The sequence below is a fragment of the Sorex araneus genome, chromosome 4 (assembly GCF_027595985.1).
Source record: "Sorex araneus isolate mSorAra2 chromosome 4, mSorAra2.pri, whole genome shotgun sequence".
Classification (NCBI taxonomy): domain Eukaryota; kingdom Metazoa; phylum Chordata; class Mammalia; order Eulipotyphla; family Soricidae; genus Sorex; species Sorex araneus.
Window position 1 is genome coordinate 182,034,636 of NC_073305.1, and position 20,455 is coordinate 182,055,090.

Genomic DNA, 20,455 nt, shown 5'->3' on the forward strand with positions numbered 1-20,455 from the left:
GAGGGGCGGGGCAGAGAGAATCCGGTTGTTAGTGGATTGTTAGGCTGGGGGGGAGCCCGTCTGTGGGCTTGAGACGTGAGGTGGGGGCGTCCTTGCCCCTGGCCACGCCTTTCGTGGCCATAACCCCCGCCCCGCCCGGGCAGCTTGGCCGGAGCCGCTCAGATGCCCGACACGGTTGCCTGAGTCCCTGATGGCCGCCGGGCACTCAGAAACGTTTCCGAGGCTGGCGTTGCCTGTGCCACCCCGCACCCAGCCCCGTGGTCTCCCGTGGGGCCGCGTGGGGTGGTGGCCCGAGGCTGGCCACGCCTCTGATGGCCCCCGCTGCTGTGGGCCGACACCCTCCCGCCCGGAGAGCAGTACACACCGGGTCCCCGAGGACCCAGGCGCCCTCGGGGCCGGCGCGGAGGCTTCGATGTGCCGCCCTTGCTCAGTCTCCGCTTCCCTCGCAGGACCTGAGCTGCCTCTTCGAACTCTACCTGGAGCCGCTGCAGAACGAGGCCTTCCTGACCCAGGACGAGGTACTCAGCCCCAGCTGCCTCGGGGAGCCTCGTCCGGATCTTGGGGAAGGATGGGCCCACTCATCCCAGCCCCTGCTCACTGGACTCCAGAGCCGACACGCACCAGAGCCCGGCGTGGGCAGGGAGACACGCGCGCGCGCGCACGCACACACACACATACACATGCATGCATGTGTGCACATACACACTCGCCAAAGCCCAGCATTGACAGGCAGACACACACACGACAACACATACATGCACAGGCACACACACACACGCATACGCATACATATACACATGCATGCATGTGTGCACATACACACTCGCCAGAGACCAGCATTGATAGGCAGATACACACACATGTCAGCACATACATGCACAGGCACACACACACGCACACGCATACATATACACATGCACACATGTGTGCACACACACACACTCGCCAGAGCCCAGCATTGATAGGCAGACACACACACGTCAGCACATACACGCACAGGCACGCACATACACACATATTTGCCAGAGTCCAGCGTTGGCAGGCAGACACACACACACACACACACACACGTCAACACATATACGCACAGGCACACACACACACACACACACACATACTTGCCAGAGCCCAGTGTTGGCAGGCAGACACACATACACATGCACACCCATACATATGCACACACACGCATACATACAAGCACATACCAGAACCATGTTGGCAGACAGACAGACAGACAGGCAGACACACACACACACACACACACACACACACAACCGCATCCATTAGTGCTTTTCTGCCGACATCTGTTTCCCCAATGGGGTTCTGAGAGCTCTGTGTCCCTTATGAAGGAGTTGGGGGTGTCGGGCCGACCCTGCAGTAGGTCCTTCCCCGTAGCCTCACCCCTCCATCGGGCTGTCTTCAGGCCGAGTCACGCACCTCCCCAGCCTGGGCACCGGCCACGCTCCCTTTGTGTGCGGCCAGGACAGGGGAGGGTCACGGCAGGTGGCTGCGAGGGCGTCACGGCTCACGCCTCCACCTCCCTCTTCCAGCCCAGCTCTTTTTCATTGGTTTCCATTTTGAGGCCTCACCGCGCAGTGCTCAGGGCTTACTCCCCGAGTGACTCTGTGCTCAGGGACCACTCCCGGCGGTGCGCGGGGAACCGTGCGGGGTGCCGGGGACGGAGCCCGGCCCTCAGCCCCGCTCTCGCTGCAGATGGAGTCGCTGTTCGGGAGCCTGCCAGAGATGCTGCAGTTCCAGAAGGTCTTTCTGGAGACGCTGGAGGCCGGGATCTCCGCCGCGTCCGACTTCAACACGCTGGAAACCCCGGCCCAGTTCCGAGTGAGCGGCTGGGTCCTGGGCGTGGCCACGGGTGGGGTGGGCGGAGCTTCCTCGGTGGGCGGAGCTTCCTCTGCCCGCCTCTGCCCCTGTGGGTGCGGGAGGCTTTGGTGTTTGCTCCTAGAGCCCGCAGTCCGGGTTTCCCGGGTCTGGGCCCAGCTGTGGGCAGGGCCGGCCTCGTGGCAGACACACACCCAGCCCGGAGTCTGCAGAGAGGGAGGGCGTTGCCCTGGCACTGGCTCTTCCTCCCCGTGGCCCCGTGGCCCCGGGATTTGAGGGCGCCCGCTGCCCGCTGTGAGCACTGGGGATGAGCAGGGTCCTGGGCGTGGCCACGGCCCTTCCTTGGAAGGGGTGGCAGGCGGGGGCGACCAGGGTGGACAGGCCACCCCGTGCAGCTGGGGGACACGGGGCTGCTGGGCGCAGCAGCCGCTCACCTCTCAGGCATCCTGCTTGCTCACACGTGCGTTTTGTGTTATTTTTTGAGGGGGGCACATTGGCCGCGCTGAGGGGCCGCCTCTGACTCTCCTCGGGGGCCACTTGCAGCGCCCGGGTTCCGGCCACTGTCACTGTCTCTGGGCCTGGACATGATGTTGTGGGACAGCATCCCGTGTTCCCGTGTTCTTTGATTGCGCACTGGCTATCTGTGGCGCGGCTGCCACTTGTCCATCACGCCCGGTGTGTGGGGATGTGGGTTTCCCAGGCCGGAGGCTCAGGGGCGAGCACGGCAGGGGGAGGGGTGCTGGGCCCTTCTCCGTCTGCCCTGTAATGGGCGGAGCCCCGGGCTGTCTCTGAAAGTCTCCTGGGCGGGTCCTTAGGGCGCTGCCACTTGGAAGGCGAGTCTCGTGGCGATGTTGAAGCCGTCCGATGCCACGGCAGGTCCAGCAGACACGGGCCACCGCCTCCAACGTGGCCTCTCTCTTCCTTTTCTAGAAGCTTCTCTTCTCGCTGGGGGGCTCGTTCCTGTATTACGCGGACCACTTCAAGCTGTACAGCGGATTCTGTGCGAACCACATCAAAGTGCAGAAGGTTCTGGAGAACGGTGAGCCGGGATTCCCTCCACAGAGGTGCCTTCTGCCCTCCCCGGCAGAGGGCAGGCTGGTGCTGGGCCTTCCTGGGCCCCGTCGCTGGTGCCCAGAGAGCAGTTCTGGCTCACGCCCGTTTGCTGGTGGAACAGAGCAGGGAGCTGTCCCCTGCTGCGTGTCCCCTCGCCAGCACATCTGGGTCCTGTCTGTCTTTGTCACGTTCTTTGATGCAAAGACCTTGTTCCCAGAAGCGTACACCCTGTTCTTGTTCTGTGCTCAGCGTGTGGGAAACTCCTGCTGACTCCCCAGAGGTGTGTTAGCTGGAATGGGAACCCGTGGTGGGGCCGGGCGCCGGGCGGGGGCCCCCCTTGGCTCGGCCCCCCCATCCTGTGGCTCTTTCTTTGTCCCACATTCCCCCACCCCCCGCACGCGTGGGCTCTGACTGGCGGCGTTGCTCGCTCGTCAGCATTCAGAGGTGGCCCCAGGCTCGGTCCTGCCCTCCGTTCCTGCCGGCCGTGGACAGCGCCCCGGGGGCTGATGAGGCTGCGGGGGGACGCCCGGATGCGGGGGACACTGGTGACCTCCCGCCAGCACGGCCTGGGGAGGCAGTGGCCGTGGGGGGTGGGGGCTTCGGAGGAGTCCTCGCTGCTGTCTTGTCACTGGGCCCTGTGGCACCCGCCCAGGACATGGCCCTGAGGCCCCTCTGTTCCTGACTGCGTCACCCTCGCCTTGTCACCACCTCAGGAGGTCAGGGTTCACAGCATCGCGGAGGAGCGGGGAGCAAGGGGTCACACCTGTTGACTTATCCTGGGCTCAGTGCTCGGGGCTCACTCCCATCTCTGTGCTCAGGGCTCACTCCCGGCTCTGTGCTCAGGGCTCACTCCCGGCTCTGTGCTCAGGGCTCACGCCTGGAGGTGCTGAAGCTTGACCTGGGTTCAGCTGTATGCAACCCCAGAACTTCCTTCCTGACCTAGAAACGATTTTTAATTAGTGAATCACTGTGATGTACAGTTGCAAACTTGTGAACTTTCGTGTTTGCATTTCACTCATACAGTGATCGTTTACCCATCCCTCCACCAGTGCCCATTCTCCTCCACCAGTGATCCCAGTATCCCTCCCACCACCACCACCCCCTGCCCTACCACCCCCACCCCCTCCCCCACCACCCCACCCTGCCTCTCGTGTTAGTGTTTGCCTGCAAGATACGGGCTGCGCTTTTCCGTGGCCTGGAGCACCTTCCCCCAGGGTTCGCCTAGGTGGGGGCCCCAGGCTGACTGTGGGGTGCGAGGGTGTCTCTGCTGAGGGCCGGCAGCCCCCGGGGCAGGGGTGGCCACGCTCCCTGTGCCCCGCTGAGCTCTGCCGTCTGCCTGCAGCTAAGACGGACGCGGCCTTCAAGGCCTTCCTGGACGCGCGGAACCCCACCAAGCAGCACGCGTCCACGCTGGAGTCCTACCTCATCAAGCCCGTCCAGAGGGTGCTCAAGTACCCGCTGCTGCTCCGGGAGCTTGTGTCACTCACCGACCACGAGAGCGAGGAGCACTACCACCTGACAGGTGAGGAGCACTCCTGCCAGCTGAAGGGTGAGGAGCACTCCTGTCTGAGAGGCAGGGAGCACTCCCACCATCTAAAAGGGGAGGAGCACTCCCACCACATGGAAGGTGAGGAGCACTTCCACCTGAGAGTTGATGAGCACTCCCATCTGAGAGGCAGGGAGCACTCCCATTATCTGAAACAGGAGGAGCACTCCCACCACATGGAAGGTGAGGAGCACTCCCACCTGAGAGTTGATGAGGAGCACTCCCATATGAGAGGCAGGGAGCACCTCCACTGTCTGAAAGGGGAGGAGCTCTTCCACCATCTGAAAGGGGAGGAGCACTCCCACCACATGGAAGGTGAGGAGCACCCCCATCTGAAAGGGGAGGAGCACTCCCACTTGAGAGGTGAGGAGTACTGTCACTGTCTGAAAGGTGAGGAGCACCCCCACCTGAGAGGTGAGGAGCATTCCCGCCATCTGACAGGTGAGGAGCGGATTATGCCCACCCGGTGCTGCTGGCCCCGCTCTTCCCCATGTGCTGCCATGTTCTGGAGCCTTCCTTAGCATGACAGCGGCCAGTGTACCCATCCCTTTGAAGGGGCAAAGTCTGTGGGCAAAAGTGATGTCAGGGAGTAGCCCCAGATCCCTCTGAGTGGATGTGTGTGTGTGTGGGGGGAGGAGTAAGGGGGTTGGACATACCCGGAGGGACTTGGGGGACCACACGTGCTGAGGATCAAGCCTGGGGCGCCTTCTTCACCTTGCACTGCCTCCCCGCCGGGCTTTTGCATCTCTCAAAGGGAGTAGCTGAGGCATCACGGCGAGGTGGACTCATGGCCAGGTCCCCGGGTTAGCCAGTGCCAGGGACTCGCCTTCTGGGCTCTTTCCCTGCAGTTGCAGGAGGGTTTGGAGGCTTTGGGTTCCCGCTCGCCAGTGCCAGGGGGACAATAGGCGGGGGCAGGGCGCCCTCTTGTGGCCGACTCTGGACAGCCCAGCTCTGACGCCAGACACCGGCTCAGGTCTGCGCCCAAAGGACTGGCTGAAGCAGAGGCAGCCCCGGTCCCCCATCCTCCCCCCCCCCCGCCCGTTTGGCAGTCTCTAGCCCTCACAGAGAGGCTGCTGGGGAGAGCAAAGCACTGGCGGCACGTCCGTCGTCACTTAGGAGGTCCACGCAGGGAGACGACGCTTGCAGATGCCCATCCCGTGACAGGACAGCAAACAGGACGCCGGTGGCACGCACACTGGCTTTGGTGCTGGCACAGGCACGCCTCCGTGTCCCTAGCAGCAGGTTCTTCTCTCAGGCGGAGGGTAAATTCTCCACGCGAACCGGACAACTTCTGACTCGCACATGACCGCTCTGCGACGCTTCGTTTCAAATTAGAGGATCCCCTGGGGCACCGTGACGGGCGGTGCCTCTCCACGCGCCGTGCCACACTGAACTGCAGTGCCAGATCAGAGCAGCCGCTGAGTTACAGTGCCCGATCAGGGAGCAACCACTGAGTTACAGTGCCCGATCAGGGAGCAACCACTGAGTTACAGTACCCGATCAGGGAGCAACCACTGAGTTACAGTACCCGATCAGGGAGCAACCACTGAGTTACAGTACCCGATCAGGGAGCAACCACTGAGTTACAGTGCCCGATCAGGGGAGCAACCACTGAGTTACAGTACCCGATCAGGGGAGCAACCACTGAGTTACAGTACCCGATCAGGGGAGCAACCACTGAGTTACAGTACCCGATCAGGGGAGCAACCACTGAGTTACAGTACCCGATCAGAACAGCCGCTGAATTACAATACCAGAGTAGGAGCTGAAGACATATTGGCGAAGAGCAGAAAGTTTGCATTTTTCCTTAATATAATCCTCATACCCCTCACATGCCTATGGAGAAAGTTACAAAATGCACATCTTGGCAACTTCTTGACAGATGTGCTTCACAAAAGCCCTTCTGGGAGCTTGTGAAAAGACCTCCAGAGGTGGGGCTGGAACGATAGCACAGTGGGTAGGGCGTTTGCCTTGCATGCAACTGACTGACCCGGGTTTGATTCCCAGCATCCCATATGGTCCCCCGAGCACCGCCAGGACTGATTACTGAGTGCAGAGCCAGGAGTAACCCCTGTGCATAGCTGGGTGTGACCCAAAAAGAAAAAAAAAAAAGACCCTCAGAGGTCACTGTTCTGGTAATTTGGTGCGCAAGGCATGGCCAAGGTCAGGAGCAGGCCCGTCAGCCAGTGTTGGTTTGGATCTCTGTCTGTCTCTCTGTCTGTCTGTCTCTCTATCCAACAAACACTTAACACCACTGCACCTTGGCACAGCATCTTGTAAACTGGGTTAGTTTTTAGTCCCAGAAGTGTTGTGGGAACTTGGGGCTGGAGAGGTCGGATAGTGGGTAGGGAGTTTGCCTTGCATGCAGCCAACCCAGGTTCAATCCCCAGCACCCCAAATGGTCCCCGAGTATCACCAGGACTAACTTCTAAATGCAGAGCCAGGAGTAAGCATCCATGGGCATCACTAGGTGTGACCCAAAACTTTTTTAAAAAAGAAAGACTATTGTGGAGGTTCATCAGGAGGGCACCCCTAAATCGCAGTGTTAACTGCTGCGTCCGTGATGGTGCTGTGTTCAGTTGCCTTGGTTCAAAGGGAATGGGGATGAGGCCGAAGGTGAGTCCGCTCTTCTCTCAGAAGGCCGCCCAGACTGCACGAGGCCTGAGGCCGTAGGCGCCACCCCGGGATAATGCTGCAGTTAGTCTTCTCCACGAAATATTTTGTTTGTTCTGGAGCCATGCCTGGCTGTGCTCAGGACTTACTCCTGGCTCTGTGCTCAGGGCTTACTCCTGGCTCTGTGCTCAGGGCTTACTCCTGGCTCTGTGCTCAGGGCTTACTCCTGGCTCTGTGCTCAGAGATCCCTCCTGGCAGAGCTCAGGACACCCTATGCAGTGTGGGGTCTCAGACTCGAGTCAGCTGCGTGCCAGGCCAGCGCCCTGCCCGCTGTGTGCCATCTCTGGCCCCAGCTGCCCCAAGTTGCGCGCTTTCTCGGTACCGCTGGGCAGGATTTAAAGCCAGCGACCATCCAAAGGTACTTGACTCTTTCCGCAGAGGCCCTGAAGGCCATGGAGAAGGTCGCCAGCCACATCAACGAGATGCAGAAGATCTATGAGGACTATGGGACCGTGTTTGACCAGCTGGTTGCTGAACAGAGCGAGACGGAGAAGGAGGTGAGCGTGGGAACTGCGCAGGTGCTGAGGTGTGTGTGTGTGTGCGCGCGCACGCGCATGTGTGTGTGTGTGTGTGTGTGTGTGTGTGTCTCTCCCCATGCTCTTAAAGCTTACAATAAGCATGCCATTTAGGGGTGGACAGAATAAAGGGCTCATGGCCACGATGTGAAAAGGTGGACCCTGTCCACGCTGTGGAGAAAGACTGAAGAATGGCTGCAGTGCTTGAGCACTGTCTCCCCCGAGCCCGGCTGGCATTCACGGGAGGGGCAAGGAGCTGAGTCGGGCGTGAGGGGGCAGAGTCTGGGGCTCTTCTCCATTTGCTAGTGTCCACTCTCGGTGACTTGTGGAGCTAGCTGGAGTGGGATTTGACAATACTTGCGCTGAAGAAAAATTACTGAGCTCATAATTATCTTATTCTATTTTGTGTGGCGAGGAGGGGTGTTAGAACACGCCCAGTGATGTTTGGGGCTTATTCCTGGCTCTGCACTCAGGGACCCCTCCCAGGGGTAGTCAGGGGACCACCTAGGGTGCTAGGGACTGAACCTACGAGAGGTTAAGCTCGTATTTTATTGTTGTTTTTGGGAGGCCACCTCCAGCAGTGCTCGGGGCTTACTCCTGGCTCTGTGCTCAGCGATCATTCCTGGCACAGCTCGGGGACCAAACTCCGGCCAGCCACGTGCCAGGCAAGCGTCCTGCCTGCCTGCCGTGCCCTCTCCGGCTCCTCCGAGCCACGCGTCTCTGCCCCTCCCCGAGTCAAGCCCCTGGATAAACAGGGTCACGTAGCCCAGCTGGCGGGACGCGTGAAGTGCCGTGGCCCACCTCGGTGGCCTTCACACCTGTTCCCTCTCTTTCTCCGACACAGGTCACGGAGCTCTCCATGGGGGAGCTTCTGATGCACGCGACGGTGGCCTGGCTCAACCCCTTCCTGTCGCTGGGCAAAGCCAGGAAGGACCTGGAGCTGACGGTGTTTGGTGAGTGCCCGCCTGGGGGCGGGGGCTGAGCTGAGAACGGACACGCCCCCCCCCGCCCCCGCCCAGGGCCAACGCCTGGCTCCAGGAGGGCTCCGAGCTGACTCCAGCCATCCCCGGCTACTGAAAGCCCCCTCGGCCCGCGTGCTGTGGGCCTCCTCCCCCATCTGCTGCGGCCCTCCCGGCCAAGTGCTCCCGGAACAGCCCTGCCGAGGCTATTTCAAGCCCTGCTCTCAGAGCACCGAGTGCACAGAAGGCCCCCTCTGAGAGCCAGCCTCGCGCTGCACCTGGGCCTCCAATTCCTCAACGGAAATCAGTTATTTTTTCCTTAAAGAGAAGAAATCGAAGCCCGGGTCTCCTTCAGATGAACCGCTTTTATTTTTATTTATTTTTTGCTTTTTGGGTCACACCCCAGCGATGCTCAGGGGTTACTCCTGGCTCTGCACTCAGGAATTACTCCTGGCGGTGCTTGGGGGACCATATGGGGATGCTGGGAATCGAACCCGGGTCGGCCGCGTGCAAAAAGCAAACGCCCTCCCCGCTGTGCTATCGCTCCCGCCCTCAGACAACCGCTTTCAAAGAAGCAGGTGTTTCTGCCCAGCTCCAATGTGAAGGGGAGAGGGGCAGCGGGTGCGGGGCCGGACGGGGTGTGCCGTGCGTGCGTGTGTGCAGATGCCTGGGAAGTCACCGACCCGCTTCTCTCTGTCCTTCCCTGCTCGCAGTGTTTAAGAGAGCCGTCATTCTGGTCTACAAAGAGAACTGCAAGCTGAAAAAGAAGCTGGTGAGACCAGGGTCTTTCCCATTAGGGCTTGGGGGGGGGGGTTGGGTGTTCTTCTCTGCTTACTTGGACCCATAGGCTCCTGAGAAGGTAGAACTGGAGCGGGCAAACCGCTCAGGTGACCGGCTGACCACTGACTGGCCATTCTTCCTGGGAAATGAGCCCAGGCAGAGACACTCAAGCTGTTTCCCCTCCCACCGCTCCCCCCCCCCATGAAAAGTCCATTTTCTCGTTTCTGTTGGAGGGGCGGAGCCACACTCTGCAGTGCTTGGGGGACCCTAAGGTCGTGGTTGCCAGGGACGGGACCCGAGGCCTTCGCTGGGCAAAGTCTGTGCTCTGCCCACTGAGCTACCTTTCTGGCCCCAGGAGAGTCTGGTTTCAAAGAACATGCAGCTCTCCAGGCGCCCCCTCTCTCCCCACCCCAGCTGCGATACCCCTGAAAATGGCCCCCGTTGCTCCATGTGCTGTCAGTCTGGGGCCTCAACGCCTCATTCCTTCCACTGGGGGGGAAAAAAAAACAAAAAACAAAATAAAATGCTGGAATCCATGCTGAGAAAACACAGGGGGCTCCCTGCACCCTGGCGCTGGCCTGGGGTCCCTCCATCTCCAGCCTGATTTCTCCTGTGCGTGTCCCTCTCGCAGCCCTCCAATTCCCGGCCAGCCCACGGTTCCGCCGACCTGGACCCGTTCAAGTTCCGCTGGCTGATCCCCATCTCGGCCCTGCAGGTCCGGCTGGGGAACACGGCAGGTAAGGGGGAGACACGGTCCCGGGCTGCGTGTTTGGGGCCCGGGGGGAAAGCGTGATGGAGCCCCAGGGTGAGTGGCCACGGGAGTGAGGCAGGAGTAGCCCTGGCACTTCTCTCCCGGCCTGGAGGGGAAGGAGGGAGCCGCAGGTGGCGGTTCTTTGCCAAAGGCCTCCCCCGCCCTCGCTCTCAGGAGCAGCAGTTTCCAGCTGCTGTCTTTGAGACCCCCAAATTCACCACAGCTCAGCAGATGCCATCTCGATCCCCGAGAAAGTGATTTCCAGCTGCCAGGGTTCTGGGTCTGTGGCCCCAGAAAATGACCACCACGTGTGGGACAAAGCAGAAAGTCACACAGGAGAGCACTTTGGAGGAAGCACCATCATCAGTGGTTAAAAACAAACGAAACAGAATCCATGGGGGCGGGAGCACTGTTACTGGAGCGGGTAGGCCCTGTCCTTGTACATGGACCGGCCTGTGAGTTTGGTCCCCGGCATCCCGTATGGTTCCCCGAGCAACACCAGGTGTGATTCCTGAGTGCAGAGCAGGGAGTCACCCCGGAGCACTGCTGGGTGTGACTCGGTGGCAGGTCCCTGGACGGGGAGTTGTCGGGGCTGGCCTGGACCTCTCTGCTCCTGTCCTGTTCCCCTGCACGCACCCCCGGGCTGAGATCCGGGCCCCCCCAGGCTCCCCCAGCACCAGGAGAGGCCCCGCCGGGCTGAAGGCAGGCAGGAGCCGGAGCAGCAGCACGCTGGGCTCTGGGGAGCGGTTTGGGGACTCGGGAGCCGAAAGCCGCAGGGGGAGACCGTGAGCGTCGGGGCTGGGGCCCGTGGCCGGAGGGTCCTTCACCGGGTGCAGCTGGGGCACGCCTGCAGCCTGGTCCCCGTTTCCCATGGCAGGGACGGAGAACAGCGCCCTCTGCGAGCTGATCCACACCAAGTCGGAGCTGGAAGGACGGCCGGAGACAGCCTTCCAGCTGTGCTGCAGGTAGCTGCCGCAGGGCTGCGTCACCGCGCGCTCCTGAGCTGGGGGGCTTGCTCGCAGTGCGCCCGGAAATCTGATGGCTGGGAGGTCCCTGTCGCCCCCTGAATTCTGATGACTGGGGGTCTCCTGTCTCCCCCAAAGTTCTGACGGTCTGGGGGTGTCTGTCTCCCTCTGAATGCTGATGTCCGGGGGAGTTCTCTATCCCCCGAAATTCTGATGACGGGGGCTCCCTGTCTCCCCTGAATTCTCATGACCAGGAGGCAGGGTCTGTCTCCTCTGAATTCTGATGAGGTGGGGGGGTTCTCTCCCTCTGAATTCTGATAACCCGAGGAGAGCCCCTGTCTCCCCCTGAATTCTGATGATCAGTGGGGCAGGGGGTGTGTCTTCCCCTGGGTTCTGCTGATCGGGGGTCCCTGTCTCCCCGAGTTCTGCTGATCGGGGGTCCCTGTCTCCCCGAGTTCTGCTGATCGGGGGTCCCTGTCTCCCTGAGTTCTGCTGATCGGGGGTCCCTGTCTCCCCTGAGTTCTGCTGACCGGGGTCCCTGTCTCCCCAAGTTCTGCTAATTGGGGGTCCCTGTCTCCCCCTGGGTTCTGCTGATCGGGGGTCCCTGTCTCCCCGAGTTCTGCTAATCGGGGGTCCCTGTCTCCCCCTGGGTTCTGCTGACTGGGGGTCCCTGTCTCCCCCTGGGTTCTGCTGACTGGGGGTCCCTGTCTCCCCGAGTTCTGCTGATCGGGGGTCCCTGTCTCCCCGAGTTCTGCTGATCGGGGGTCCCTGTCTCCCTGAGTTCTGCTGATCGGGGGTCCCTATCTCCCCTGAGTTCTGCTGACCGGGGTCCCTGTCTCCCCAAGTTCTGCTAATTGGGGGTCCCTGTCTCCCCCTGGGTTCTGCTGATCGGGGGTCCCTATCTCCCCTGAGTTCTGCTGACCGGGGTCCCTGTCTCCCCAAGTTCTGCTAATTGGGGGTCCCTGTCTCCCCCTGGGTTCTGCTGATCGGGGGTCCCTGTCTCCCCGAGTTCTGCTAATCGGGGGTCCCTGTCTCCCCCTGGGTTCTGCTGACTGGGGGTCCCTGTCTCCCCCTGGGTTCTGCTGACTGGGGGTCCCTGTCTCCCCCTGGGTTCTGCTGACTGGGGGTCCCTGTCTCCCCCTGGGTTCTGCTGACCGGGGTCCCTGTCTCCCAATGGCAGTGCAGTTCTTAGCACAGTGCACAGGGGAGGTGCAGGCCTGGCCAGGCAGAGGGAGAGAGGACACCCCGGGGACAGGGACGGAGGCTGGCCATGCGCGGTACATTCTTGCTCTCCCATCCCCTCTCCCAGCGACAGTGAAAGCAAGACCAACCTGGTCCGGGTGATCCGGTCCATCCTGCGGGAGAACTTCCGGCGCCACATCAAGAGCGAGCTGGACAGGCCCTGCAAGGAGCGCCCGGGGCCACTCAAGAACCGCGTGCCCGTGTCGGCCAAGCTAGGTGAGGGCCTCCTGGGGCCCCTGCCAGGACATGCGTGTGTGTGAGTGTGGCGGGGGCGGGGAGGCTCACCAGCTCGGGCTTCACTCTGGACCAGACACAGGCTGCTGGGCTCAGACAGTTGTAGGAACCTTCTCTCCCTCCTTTGCTTTGCTTTGGGGCCACACCGGGCGGTGCTCAGGGGTTACTCCTGGCTCTGCACTCAGGGATCACTCCTGCTGGCCTCAGGGGACCCTATGGGATGCCGGGGATTGAACCCAGGTTGGCCGTGTGCAAGGCAAGCACCCTCCCGGCTGTGCTGTCACGCCAGCCCCGGCCCCATTTCCCTTTAGGAATCCTCAGTCGCCCGGGTGGTACCCCTGGGCATCCCTGAGGCCCAGAACCCGCCCAGTCCCGAGCGCCTTGTCCAGCTGTCTGCTGGGGTGTGGCGATGCACAGGAAGTGTCGGGGGGGCTACCTGCCAGGCAGCCTCCGGGGACGCTTTCCTGCCTCGCCCCAAAGTTGGCGTGTGAAAGCAGTGCAGCCCATGTGTTCGCAAGCTGAAATTTTATCACTGGGCATAAAAGTTCCCCTTTTCTCTTGCCTTTAGTCCTGCATCCCTCTGCTACAGTTTGGCCTCTACAGGTTCACTTACAGAGGTTTTTCTCTGTTGCTGGACTAAGTTATTTCCATTTTTTTTTTTTAATCTGCTGTTCTTGTCTGCTCGAGGAATTCAGCACATACAGAGGACGATCCCGTCACCTTAAATGTCTGAATGTGGGTTCTGTACTCATGTGCGATCAAGAACATTTTTCTACTTTTAATCGAGCAGCGAGGGAAATGAATGGGCCGAGGCGGTGTGCCAGGGCAGGGGGCGTGATCTCGGCCGTCCAGTGACAGCGTACTTCAGTGAAAGGAGGGAACTGGGCTTTTGTTAGTGACCAGTGTGTCAACTCACCCCCTGGCAAAACAAGAACCCTCACCTTCCCAATGCTCTGTCACTGATCTGCTCAGCTAAACAGTGCTCACTGATCACCGACTAATTGCCTAATCCCCCAACTTCAAGTAAATGTCAAATGAAGTAAAAAAAAAAAATTCCACCTGCAGTTTTCACTACGAGGGGGAGGGGGTTGGCTCAGGGGTGCTCAGGGGCCTGGATGCAATGCGGGGCTGGCAGGGGTCAGCCGCGTGCAGGGTGAGCGAACGCCATAACCCCTGGACTGTATGGGCCGCACTGAAAAATTATTTTTAGTTGTCGGGCCCCAGTCAGATGTGCTCAGGGATCACTCCTGGGGCGGGGGGTTCGAGGGACCTTATGGGATGACGGAGATCAGAGCCAAGTAGGCTGTGTACTACCCGCTGTACTAGCTAGCACTTTGGCCCTTTTCTTTTTCCCTTATATTTTAATAAGGGAAAATATGTATATATTGTATAATATATATTTTATATATAAAATGTCTACATATTTATATCATGATCACGATCACAATAGCCCGTTAAACACCGATTTCTCGGGCGGGCCCAGTAACATCTCATTTCGTCCTTTCCCTGAGATCTTAGAAGTCTATCTCGACTCGGCCCTCCTAACGATGTTGCACTGGGGGGGGCTCTTCAGGGTCAGGGGAATGAGATCCAGCTTGTTACTGGATTTTGCATATGAATAGGCCATGGGAAGCTTGCAAGGCTGTCCCATGTGGGCTGGAAACTCTCAGAAGACTGCCAGTTTCTCCCAAAGTGAGAAGCAGACTAAAGATACCACGTGGCCGCTTGCGGCTAGTCTGAAAGTAGTGAGTGGTCGCAAGGTCAACCTAAAGTCAATCTGCAGCAAACTATATATTTATATATACTTATATAAATATATTAATATATTTTTATGTTAAAAATATAAATTTTTTCCCCAAGAGCTCGTAGAGTGAAGTGCGGTGAGAGGGTAAGAAACTCGGACCTCCAAGTCCACCCGTCGAGCAGTGCTCCCTCTTTTTTTAATTTGGGTCACACCCAGCGATGCTCAGGGCTTCCTCCTGGCTCTACACTCAGGAACTACTCCTGGCGGTGCTCAGGGGACCCTATGGGATGCCGGGGCTCGAACCCGGGTGGGCCGAGTGCAGGGCGGACGCCCTCCGTGCCCCGGTGCTCCCTCTCAGGGGCTGTGCTCTTGCTCCCCGCAGCGTCCTCCCGTTCCCTGAAGAGCATCAAGAACTCCTCCAGCTGCGAGGGCCCGGGCGAGCCCGCCAAGGGCGGCTCCCTGGACTCGGATGAGGGTAGCCTGAGCGGCAGCACCCAGAGCACGGCCGGCAGCACCCAGGACTCCCCGGCCCAGCCGCACCCGGCCCTGGCCCACCTCCCCGACGGCCTCATCAAGGAGAGCGACATCCTGAGCGACGAGGAGGAGGAGGAGGAGGAGGAAGTGGCAGAGGAGGAAGTGGCGGAGGAGGAAGTGGAGGAGGAGGCGGAGGAGGATGGGGGCTACCCTCGGCCCCCCAAGCCGGCCAGCCCCACCAAGGACATCGAGATCCAGTTCCAGCGGCTGAGGATCTCGGAGGAGCCGGGCGGGGGGCAGCCCAAGTTGGTGCGCGGGCACTTCTGCGCCATCAAGCGCAAAGCCAACAGCACCAAGAGGGACCGGGGCACGCTGCTCAGGGCCCAGCTGCGCCACCAGTCCCTGGACAGCCCCGCCGACCACGCCAGCCTGCATCTCGGCGCCGGGCTCGACCCGGACTTCGGGGTGCCGCGCTTGACGCCCGTCAGCCACGAGGACCGTCTGCTGGGGGCCGAGAGCCCTGGGGCCTCCTAGGAGGGTCCCCAGGAGGGTCCTGCCGAGGACACGGCTCCCCGGGGGGCCCGTGTTTCCCGCTCAGACTGGTGGGAGGGCAGAGAACTGCCGGGGAACGGAGCCTCGTCCCCGGCTCTGCGCGGCCTGCACCTTCCCGGGATGTAGCTGTAAAGATTTAAGTTATTTTTAATTTATTGTGGATCAGAGAACTAGGTGAGAACTGGTCAGAATCTGTAAATGCCTTAGTTTACGGCCCCTTTTGAGCAGGTATCAAAACAAAACAAAACAAAACAAAAAGACTTCTAGAAGATCTTTAAAATGCCATTCTATTTTAATTTATGTGGACAAGGCGGGAAGCTATTGCTTTTCAGATGAGATCCTCCCTCCCCCCAATCCTCTGGGCATTTCCTTTGATCTGTTTTTATTTTTGTTTTCTTTTTTGCTTTATTTAAAGCATATTTAAATTATTTTAATGTGGGGTAGGGGCACCCGGTGCAGATACTTCATTTTTGTAAGGATGTACTAGATGCTGTTTATACGAAACATGTATATCTATGCAGTATATATAGTAAAAAAAGCAAAACCCGGTACTGTGTCTTTTTTTTTTTTTTTTTTTTGCTTTTTGAGTCACACCCAGCGATGCACAGGGGTTCCTCCTGGCTCTGCACTCAGGAATTACTCCTGGCGGTGCTCAGGGGACCGTATGGGATGCCGGGAACTGAACCTGGGTCGGCCGAGTGCAAGGCAAATGCCCTACCCGCTGTGCTGTCGCTCCAGCCCCCCAGGGGGCCTGTGTCTTGATCCTGTTTTTCCCCACCGGAGTGTCCCGTGACAGGGGAGTGAGTCGGAGCAGGTGTGAGCTCCCTGTCCCCGTTACGGGCTGTCACTCCCACCCCCGGCCTCTCTGGGCTGGGGCTGGCTCTTTTTCTGCTTGAGTTCGTCTCGGAAGTTGTACGCAAAGAGGCGAGGGTCCCGGTCGCACATGTCCCGGTAGGTGTCGCAGAGGCGCTGGAAGTGGGGGACGGAGAGGTGGGCGGGCCGCAGGGTGGGCTCCACGTCCGCCCGCTGCAGCAGCGCCTCTGTGCTCTCCGGGCGCCGCGCCTCCGGGAACAGCATCCTGCAGCGAGGGACAACGGGCCAGGGGCCTGCTGAGACGGGCTGGGACTGGGGACGGGTCCCCGCTGCCCTCCTGCCGCCCGGGGCAGGGCCTGGGCTGCATAACTCCGTGTCCCCAGTGTGTCCATGCAGGACACGGGCTAAGGTGGGTCCGAAGGACCGTCAGCCCAGCAGCACCATCTTACAGTAACATACCTCTGATGGGCCTGACACTGTGATACAGCCATCCCTAGCCTCAGTTTCCCCGGTGGGACGCTGTGGGGGCAGCAGGCCACCCGGTTCCCACTCGGAGTTGAAATCTCTCTGGGGTGGAGGGGTTGGAAGTAGTTTGGGGGGTGCTTGGCTTGCAGGCAGCTGACCCGGATTTCGCCCCCACCCCCCGCCACCTGGCCCAGCATCCCGGAGGCCCCCCGAGCCCGTAGACAGTGATTCCTGAGCCGGGAGTGGGCCCTGAGCACCGATGGGTGCGGACAGGAAAGTAAACAAAAGAAAACTCTTTGCCCAGGTCCTGGCCGGCGGGACGCAGCAGTGTGGACAGCCGCTGTGTGGGCCTCTGGCCGGCCGTGGGGACTGACTGTGTCCTTGACTCGGGGGGGGGGGGGGCTTCTGGGGCTGACAGAGCCCCTCTGTGGGGGGCAGGACATGGCTGGACAGTGGGCAGGGGCGCCCCTGACCTCCCCGTCACTTGCAGAGCTGGGCAGCTTTGGGGCCGCTTCACGCTGGGGAACGAGGGGGGGTGAGGGCCGCGGGAGGGACGGGCAGCACCTACCCGAGCCCATGGTGGCAGTACTTCCGGCGGAACTGGAACGCGTGCTGGACCACCTTCTCCACCAGCTTGAAGGGCTGCTGGATGCGGGGCTGGGTCAGCGGGACGAAGCGCACCACGCCCACATCCACCTGCGGGGCAAGGGCACGGGGGTCAGCAGCGCCGTGTGTGCCCGGCCTGAGTTCCACCCCTGAGCAGGGCTGGGCCCCCCCCTACCCCACCCCCCGCCCCCGGGGCCGCTGCTGCTGCACACCCCTCCCCTGGGCGATGCTCAGTTGCTGGGCGCCACTCGGCAGCATCCACGGCCTGTGTGGTCCACTGGGGTCACCATCCGGGTCAGCGACAGGTAAGAGGGTGAGGACCAGGTCCCCTCGGGGGGCTCCGGACAGTGAGGAGGCGGATGGGCGGACACCAGTGCCCCGGGTCCTGGCGCTGAGGGATTGGCAGACACAGTGTCCAGGCGAGGCCCAGCACCGCCGGGCAGGATCCAGGGACAAGGAGGAAATGGTCCCGATGTCTCGGGGTGGCCGGGATGCTCAGGGGTTCACACGGCCCCCCAGGGCTCCCGGAGCTTCTGTGTCCCCACCCCCCAGCTCCAGATTTCAAAGCCTGGGGTGAGGAGGGGGTTGGGCTATTAGGTGAAAACACACATAAAGGGGGGTCAGGGCACAGGCGGAGGGTGGGGGTGGGGGCCTCGAGGGAGGGGCCAAGGTCAGCAGGAGGCTGACAAACAGGCCCCGAGGGTCTCGTTCTCGAGGGAACTGCGAGAGGGGGCTTGCATGTGCCCCAGACGGGGCGAGAAGGGAGAGGGGCTGTGAGGTGCCCCCTGGGGTCAGCCCAGACACGCGCCTGGGGGACCCGAGGCTCTCGGAGAGAGACAGGAATCCCTCATGTCCCTGAGATCACAGCTGTACCCACACCCGGCGTAGCCTGCAGACGCGCTCTGGGCTCAGACCTTCCCAACGTGGGCGAGCCGGCCCCAAGGGCAGCTGAGACTTCTGTCCCCCTCCCCATCATTCCACACCTCTCCAGCGGGCCGTACGCCCAACTCTTTTATTTTTATTTTTTTGCCTTTTGGTTCCCACTCGGCGATGCTCAGGGGTTACTCCTGGCTCTGCACTCAGGAATTACTCCTGGCGGTGCTCGGGGGGCCCTATGGGATGCTGGGAATTGAACCCGGGTTGGCCGCGTGCAAGGCAAACGCCCTCCTCTCCGTGCTCCAGCCCCTGACCCCCACTCTGGGGTCACAAGCAGACGCTGAGGCCAGCTATGGGACGGACTGGAAACGACGGAGACTTTCCGGATTAAAGACGCACCCGAGGGCCTGTGGCCTGTGGGTCAGGGGGGAGCAGGACCCTCGGGGGGCGGCCACGGCACCTGACAGGGGTGATCACATGGTCTCCGCGCCTGCTCGACCCGTCCCCACGCCAGGCGACAGGCATGGCCGTGGGCAGGCAGCTGCTCTTGGTCAAAGGCCAGAGCTGGGCCAGGCGGGTGTTGGATGTTGGGCCGCGGAAGGGCCCAGGGGAAGGGGACAGCACGGCCGCTGTCCACCGCGTGGCCCGTGACACCATTCCTGCCAGAGAAGCAAACCACCTGTCCTGGCAAGGCTCTAGACCATTCTAGACCATTCTAGGCCATTCTAGACCATTCTGGAAACAAGGACGCTGCATGCCCATCAGCCAGCCCACCCCCCGAGACTCAGACGCCTTCGGCCCTGCCAGGCCGGGGCTTCCCCGCGACACAACTCTGGCTGGACCCTCCCACGGCCCCCAGGTGCGAGCCGGAGGCCTGCCGACACCCCAGGTAAGACCCTTCCAGCCAAGAGAGCGTTGCGTGGGCTCAGGGCCTGGCTTCCATTCTACCAAAGCTGTGGGGCTCACGAGCACTGTTAGACAGAAGGTGCAGATGGCAGTGGCTGCGCAGCCTGACAGCTCTGGGTGTGTGTGTGGGGGGAGACCAAGCTTCCGGCGTCTCTGGTTTTAGAAACGTGGCCGAGGCCTCACCTGCTGCCTTCACTCCTGTTGGCAAGTTCGTGCGGCCTCTTGATGTCTGCCCTGGAGAAATACGGTTCCAGCGCCGGAAGCCCGAGTGTGACCTGGACACCCCGGGAAGGCGGCTGGAGGAAAAGCTCCGCTCAGGACCAGACCCGGCACTGCCCACGGACACCCCGCGACTCTCGGGCGTGGCCCCGGGTCCTGCTTCTGGGGGACTCTCCCACCATCCCTGTGCCTGGCCCCGACTCCCGAAAGCACATCTCAGAAGGGCTCTGAGGGATGGAGCCCATTTTGTCAAGCACCGCAGGAAGACTCGGAAACCATGGTAACCCAGACCAAAACACTCCCCACTTAGCACGGAGTGCTTGTTTCCTTCCTTCCTCGGGTCTGAAGTCTGTGAGTGAGTTTAGTCAGAAGGAATCAGCACCGAGGGGTAGCACAGCAGGGAGGGTGTCTGTCTGCCTTGCACGCTGCCGACCCTGGTTAGCTCCTGGCGTCCCTCAGGGACCCCTGAGCCCCTGCGGGAGTGATTCCTGAGCGCAGAGCCAGGAGGGGAGCCCTGAGGACGAGGCTCTGGGATGGGGCCACTGCTGGTTGGGGTTATTCCGCTGGCGTCTCCCGCCTTGTGAATCCTGGTTGGGGAATCCCGGGGCCGAGCACTGCCAGTGTGAAAGCTCAGTCGAGCACGTGGCAGCTGGTCCATGCAAAGGTGAACACAGCTGCGTGGAGGAATATGAAGAGCCCTGCCCTCTGGGGGCCACACCCGGCGGGGCTGGGGGCTGCTGCTGACGGAGCTTCCTGCCCCACACCTCTTTCTTGGAACCTCTCAGCAACTTCTCAGGGCCGAGCGCAGGAACACCCTCGCAGGGCGCACAGAGGAGGATGCATGAGGCGAGAGCTCATCCCAGCCCAGTGAACTTGCTCCCTGGCCTCAGTTCCACTGCTGGGAGAAGTCTGAGTTCCAGATACTATTATTTCCCCACTCGAACGTGCACCACGAGTTCTTTCACTTTCTTTTCTTTTTTTTTTTTAAATGTTAAGATTTTTATTTCTACGAGATTCCCTATAGGACAAGTCATTATTAGCACATTTTCCATCGCATCACTGAATGCAGTTCTATAGAACAGATGCTCGCTCTCTGCCCAATGAAGCATTTGGCCCATGTCAGGTCGATCTAGATTGATTTCCTTTTCTTTGGAGAATGGGTTGAATGATTTTTGGATTATACCCCAGATATTTTAGACATTCTACTCTCAATCTGGACTCAATTTTATTCCTCGGGGGGGGGGGG

General features: G+C 60.7%; 2 protein-coding genes across 7 annotated transcripts in view; one reads left to right on the forward strand and one right to left on the reverse strand.

The window, feature by feature from the left end:
* The window catches only part of TIAM2 (TIAM Rac1 associated GEF 2), a 113,679-nt gene extending 97,806 nt beyond the window's left edge, over positions 1–15,873 (forward strand). For all 4 annotated transcript variants that reach the window (XM_055135070.1, XM_055135071.1, XM_055135072.1 and 1 more), the window contains 11 exons: positions 450–518; positions 1,714–1,839; positions 2,767–2,875; positions 4,232–4,411; positions 7,487–7,605; positions 8,468–8,576; positions 9,296–9,354; positions 9,994–10,099; positions 10,991–11,078; positions 12,388–12,536; positions 14,681–15,873. In XM_055135070.1, coding sequence (XP_054991045.1) covers positions 450–518; positions 1,714–1,839; positions 2,767–2,875; positions 4,232–4,411; positions 7,487–7,605; positions 8,468–8,576; positions 9,296–9,354; positions 9,994–10,099; positions 10,991–11,078; positions 12,388–12,536; positions 14,681–15,306 — 1,740 coding nt within the window. In that variant the 3' untranslated portion in view covers positions 15,307–15,873. The remainder of the gene's footprint in view (positions 1–449; positions 519–1,713; positions 1,840–2,766; positions 2,876–4,231; positions 4,412–7,486; positions 7,606–8,467; positions 8,577–9,295; positions 9,355–9,993; positions 10,100–10,990; positions 11,079–12,387; positions 12,537–14,680) is intronic.
* A 134-nt stretch (positions 15,874–16,007) lies between these two features.
* TFB1M (transcription factor B1, mitochondrial) overlaps positions 16,008–20,455 on the reverse strand; it is a 54,679-nt gene continuing 50,231 nt past the window's right edge. For all 3 annotated transcript variants that reach the window (XM_055135076.1, XM_004601097.2, XM_055135077.1), the window contains 2 exons: positions 17,171–17,298; positions 16,008–16,402 (listed from right to left, as the gene is read on the reverse strand). In XM_055135076.1, the coding sequence (XP_054991051.1) occupies positions 16,159–16,402; positions 17,171–17,298 (372 nt within the window). In that variant the 3' untranslated portion in view covers positions 16,008–16,158. The remainder of the gene's footprint in view (positions 16,403–17,170; positions 17,299–20,455) is intronic.